General features: G+C 32.3%; 1 protein-coding gene across 1 annotated transcript; it reads left to right on the top strand.

The window, feature by feature from the left end:
* Positions 1 to 1,622: 1,622 nt before the first annotated feature.
* On the top strand, positions 1,623 to 2,071 carry LOC133332781 (odorant receptor 7a-like). Its single transcript, XM_061541155.1, has 2 exons — positions 1,623 to 1,946; positions 2,018 to 2,071. The coding sequence occupies exons 1-2, from the start codon at positions 1,623 to 1,625 to the stop codon at positions 2,069 to 2,071; spliced, it is 378 nt and encodes a 125-aa protein (XP_061397139.1).
* The last annotated feature ends 4,012 nt before the right edge of the window (positions 2,072 to 6,083 follow it).

Genomic DNA, 6,083 nt, shown 5'->3' with positions numbered 1-6,083 from the left:
CGGTTAAGCGAATGAGTCAAAGCAGTGGATGTGAATGTATACATCACATTTTTTGCCCAACTGACGGACTGACTACTTGCTTTGCGTGAGTTAGTCCACTGATGATGGGTGTTTTTATGCATGGCTTTTTTGGTATGCCGTAAAAATATTTTCCTAGAATAGGAAAGTAGATAGTAGCTCGATGGTATCGTGTTATCCTTCGACCAAAATGTTTGCTACTTAGCATAACATCAGCATTTAAAGCAGGTGCCACACATCTACCAGCGATTGAATGGCTTTTAACAGCTCTTTCGAATACACTTTTAATCCTTTATTTTATACACACAGAGGATAATGTGAAGTTTTTTTTCCTGTTCGCACAACTTTTACTTCATTTTATGCTATCTACCGTTTGTATCTATGAAACTGGGTTTATGGGTGTATGTGTGTGTGTGTAAGTCTTCATGTGATTATAACAACTTTAAATTACAAACTTTAAAATAACACACACACTCTCACACAAAAAAAAATCGTTTTAAAATCTGTGGAAAACTTTTTCTCACTAATGCACACACACACACTCACATATTTATTCATTTGAGAGTGTGTGTGTTTCAGTTTTAGCTAAGCAGAAGAAAAGTTTTAAACTCGTTGTCGACCAAAATAAAAAGTAAGAAAGCGGTAAAAATATAAAATGCATTAAAAGGCATTAAGTAGGACATTTTTTTAAACAACTCTAAAACTATTTTGAGTTTGCAGTAAATTGCGCACGTGTTTCCAGAGAAATTTAAGGAAGATGATTTCAATAGAAGTATCAAATGTGTAAGTAAGCAAATTAAAGTCCTTATAAATATCTAAAAATTAGAAAAAAATAGAAAATCCACAAAATTCGGAAAAACATGAGCATTTATTAATCCTTTTTGGCAGAGATGTTTATCGCCCTCTGAAAACTCAAATTGCCAAATTATAGGTACTTCGAAAAGGCTGAAAAAGCCAATTAGTTTGATGTGTTATAATCAGGGATGGTCCGTGTGACGAATTTTTAGGTTTTCGACTGTCAAAAAGGTGTAAACGTCGAAAACGTCATATACCTGTATAAAATGTAATAAATGTAGTAAACGTCATTTATTTCAATATTATCAGCATACACAGTTATTTTCAAGAATATATATTATTTTTACATATATCTGACTATTCCATACAAGAACTGATAAAAAAATTTAAATTTTTTGAGAAGAAAATTTTGAAATTTTATATTAATTTGAATAAAGCATGCGTAATTTCCAAATTGATTAATGGAAATAGCTATTTTGTCAGAAACCTAATGGATTTGGGTAGGTTTCCGACGTTTCTGACGTATGTATTATACGTCGGAAATGTATGTCATTTACGTCACTGATTCTGATAGGCCATCTCTGGTTATAATGGGAAAGAGCTCACCTCATGGTTGAGAATATAAAACAAATAGGCTTATCCTGTTTGTCTTTTTGGATGCTTTTTCTGACTGAGGCGAAAAATAATTCTAATATATTTAAGTAAATTAAAATATTTAATTTAATCTCCCCACACAATCTGTCATTAATTTCATCAATCTTATGTTTTATAGCTATTTTGAATGCATTAGGCCCGCCATTTCATCGACAATGTTTCAACAGTTATGGATTGCCGCCTTTACTCTCTGCTTGACAGCCATCAATTTGATGGCTTTCGAGCGGACATTTGCTGAGAAAATATTCTCTGTTGTCTATTTGGTTGTGATACTCATTCAGATTTTCCCCGCCTGTTTGTGTGTGACTTTTATGATGTCCGAAACTTCAAATTTGACAACGGCCATGTACAATTGCAATTGGATTGAACAGAATCACAACTTTCGACGAATGTTAATTATTTTTATGCAACGTTCACAGAAAATCAATGTCATCTATGCCGGAGGCTTGGCACCGGTTACATTGCAAACGTTTTTATCGGTGAGTGAAATGACAGAGAAGTTTTAAATAGTTTTTTTTAATGTTTTGTTTTTGTTTTTTTTATTTTTCAGATTATTAAGTTTTCGTTTTCGATGTACACCATATTGAGTCAGATGAAAATATAATGAGTTTGTTTTTCACTTCTAAGTTATCGTATTAAGTGTTACACATATTAAAATCTGTATATTTACTTTAATGCAAAATATAACAAATTCACATTTAATTTGTATCTTTCTTTATGTCAAAGTTTTAATAAATCAATCCAGTTTAGTTTTAATAAATCAATCCAGAGTTGGGAAATAACGCTCAAATACACAAGCGACATGACATAAAAAATTTGATCGAATCCAAAAGATGCAACCTTAAATTCTTACCGCTTTCTCCAATGCTAAATCCAATTGAAAATTCATTTTCAAAAATAAAATTATGTGCAAGAGCTGAGCTGTGTGACGTTTCAATGGAACATAACATTGTTGATGTAATCGAGCGAAGTATTCAAAAGCTTACTCGGCAAGATTGTTCTAACTACGTTATGGACATGGTTTTGAAAATCCCACAAGCTGCAAGTCGGGAACCCCTTCATTAAGATAAGCAGTTACCTTATCATCAACAATTTATTAAGTCAAATATGTATTTCGCATTTAGGACCGGGTATTCAATTCTTGTTCTTAAATATTTATTTATTAAAATGTCAAGAAATACCCCAGTTTGTATTACTATTTATTTAGTTTTATGTTAAGATATTAAATGAAATCACACCGAATTAAAGAATATTTATGTTAATTACATAGCCATACAACTATATTTGATTTAATTTTCAAATATTGGTTTAAAATTACTGCAAATATTATATTTCCTTAGATAAGAATAAAGGTTTCATTTAATTTGGAAAAAGTTTCATTCTATTTGTAAAAGGTTTCATTTCAATTGGAAAAGGTTGCATTTAATTTGGAAAAGGTTTCATTTAATTTGGAAAAGTTTTCATTTAATTTGTAAAAGGTTTCATTTAATCTGGAAATGCTATATATTGAACATATATAGCTAGAATCTTGAAATTTTATATGAAATAAAGGTATAGAAAGGTTGTAATACAGGATTAAGGTAACTTTAAAAAATCGTACTTATGTGTACAAAAAGTACTAAATGGTACTAAATTTGGTGCAAGTTGGATTTAGGTGAACAGATAGAGCTGGAGTCTTCAAATTGAGAATTAAAATGACTGTTGGAGTGTAGGATTGAGGTAGTTTAAGAAATTCGTACGAAAAGTTCTATATGGTACTAAATTTAGTACAGTTTGGATTTTGCTTGAATGGATAGAGCTGAAAACCTGAAATTTGGAAGTAAGATAACTGTTGAAATTCGTATTTATGTGTACGAAAAGCACTAAACGGAACTAAATTTGGTACAATGTGGATTTGCGTGAATGGAGATATCTGGAAACCTAAAATTTGGAATAGCATAGTACTTATGTGTACTAAATGGTTCTATATTTGGTACAACTTAATTATTTGTGAACGGATAGAGCTGGACTCCAAAATTTTCGAATTAAAATTACTGTTTGAGTATAGAAAACCAGTGAGGAAAGTAGTGAAGTCGGACGGGGCCGACTATATGATACCCTTCAACACTATGGGTATATTAAACAGGACTATTAGCATGAAATTGGATGAAATAAAATATGTGATATTTATCTAAATGTGAATCTACCTAGATCTATCCATAAAGTATGTAAATCGACTTCAAACAAATATAAATAGGTCATCCGTTGGGCTATGTCTGTACTTCTAGAAAACGCAACTATATAATTTTATGCTTAATTTTGTACGATGTGCAAACGTTGATGTCAATCTGACTAACATGAGGAGTTTGATGCCCAATTTACTTGAAATATATATGGATGCCCAATCGTGCGTCAATTACTTAAAATCAATCTATAATAAAAGGGGCTATATCTATCTAAATCTGGACCGATTTTCAAGAAACTTGGCAGACATCATTTTAGGCTCAATTCAGTACGTTATGCCAAACTTCGTGCAAATCGAAAGATATATAGGGACTTTGGGCACCATTTACGTGAAATCGGGCGAAACTATATATGGGAGCTATATCTAAATCTGGACCGATTTTTACGAAACCTGGCAGACATCACTCTAGGCTTAATTCAGTACGTTATGCCAAATTTCGTGCAAATCAAAAGATATATAGGGACTTTGGGGTACCATTTACATGAAATCGGACGAAACTATGTAAGGGAGCTATATCTAAATCTGGACCGATTTTTACGAAACTTGGCACACATCATTCTAGACCTAAATGATTTGGCTGTAGCAAATTTCGTGCAAATCGAAAGATATGTAGGGACCGTTTACATTAAATCTGTTAAATATATATATATATATATATATATATGTATATATGTATATATGGGAGCTATATCTAAATCTGAACCGATTTTTCCCAATTTCAATAGGGTTCGTCCTTGGGCCGAATAAGTGACCTATGCCAAATTTCATCCAATTCGGATCATAAATGCGACCTGTACTTTGTTTACAATTTAACATGGACAGACAGACGGACGGACGGACATGCATAAATCGACTTAGAAAGTGATTCGATGTATATTCTCAAAAGGAACCATGGGTCTATCTCGATTACTTTTGCCTTTTACAAACATATGCACAAAGACATAATACCCTGTACCACAGTGTGGTGAAGGGTATAAAAAGTACTAACTGGTACCAAATGGTTTACAAATTGTTGAACAATTGTGTGAACGGATAGGGCTGAGATCCTGAAATTATGAATTAATATAACAGTTTGAATGCAGGATTGAGATATGTCGGTAGTTTTGAAAATTCGTAATACATGTACTAAATGGTACTAAATTTGGTACAATTTAGATTTGAATGAACGGATATAGATGGAAAACTTAAAATTGGAATGAAAAATTACAGATTTAAGGCAGTATTGGAATTACGTACTTATGGATACGAGAAGCACAAAATGGTACTAAATGTGGTACAATTCGTTTTGTGTGAGCGGGAATCATAAAATTTGGAATTAAAATTAAGGATTGGATTGTGGGATGAGACATGGATTTAGTTTTAAAAATGCGTAATTATGTGTACTAAATGGTACTACGTTTAGTACAATTTAGATTTGAGTAAAAGTATAGAGATGGAAAACGTATATTTAAAAACCAGTAAGGAAAGTATTAAAGTAGGACTGTGCCGACTATAGGATACCCTTCACCACGTTGGGTATATTCTACATATGTATCCGAAAAGACGTTGCCTTTTTGAAGGAATTTTGACATGAAATTGAACGAACTTAAATATGTGATTTTTATGTCTTTCGGGAACCTATGCTAAATTTCATTTCATTTGGGCAAGTTTGGAGTCGTTTGCGCACAGTGGGACAGATTTGTGTAAATCGATTTTAAGCCAACTTGACACACTCTATTCGGTATGCTGCCCTGTTTAAAATTTCATTTTAATTTTCTGTTGTCTAAAAAGGCATTTTAAGGCCTTTAAACGCTTCTAACGCCTAAAAAACGCATTTTAATTTTCTGTTGTTTAAAAAGGCATTTTAAGGCCTTTAAACGCTTCTAACGCCTTAAAAACGCATTTTAATTTTCTGTGGTCTAAAAAGGCATTTTAAGGCCTTTAAACGCTTCTAACGCCTAAAAAACGCATTTTAATTTTCTGTTGTCTAAAAAGGCATTTTAAGGCCTTTAAACGCTTCTAACGCCTAAAAAACGCATTTTAATTTTCTGTTGTCTAAAAAGGCATTTTAAGGCCTTTAAACGCTTCTAACGCCTAAAAAACGCATTTTAATTTTCTGTGGTCTAAAAAGGCATTTAAACGCGTCTAACGCCTAGAAAACGCATTTTAATTTTCTGTGGTCTAAAAAGGCATGTTAAGGTCTTTAAACGCTTCTAACGCATTTTAATTTTCTGCCTTTTAAAAACGCAAAAAACACATTTTGATTTTCTGTGGTCTGCCTAAGGCAAAACGCTTTAATTTTCTGTGGTCTAAAAAGGCATTTTAAGGCCTTTAAACGCTTCTAACGCCTAAAAAACGCATTTTAATTTTCTGTTGTCTAAAAAGGCATTTTAAGGCCTTTAAACGCTTCTAA

Source organism: Musca vetustissima, unplaced genomic scaffold (genome assembly GCF_032173495.1).
Source record: "Musca vetustissima isolate MV318-11 ecotype Yass unplaced genomic scaffold, APGP_CSIRO_Mvet_v1 utg203892, whole genome shotgun sequence".
Classification (NCBI taxonomy): domain Eukaryota; kingdom Metazoa; phylum Arthropoda; class Insecta; order Diptera; family Muscidae; genus Musca; species Musca vetustissima.
This window is presented reverse-complemented; position numbering and strand designations above follow the sequence as displayed.

Bases quoted from the DNA above. Each gene is read 5' to 3' on its own strand.
- LOC133332781 (XM_061541155.1), top strand. From the start codon at position 1,623: ATGTTTCAACAGTTATGGATTGCCGCCTTTACTCTCTGCTTGACAGCC. The intron at 1,947-2,017 runs GTGAGTGAAATG...TTTATTTTTCAG, and splicing joins CATTGCAAACGTTTTTATCG to ATTATTAAGTTTTCGTTTTC.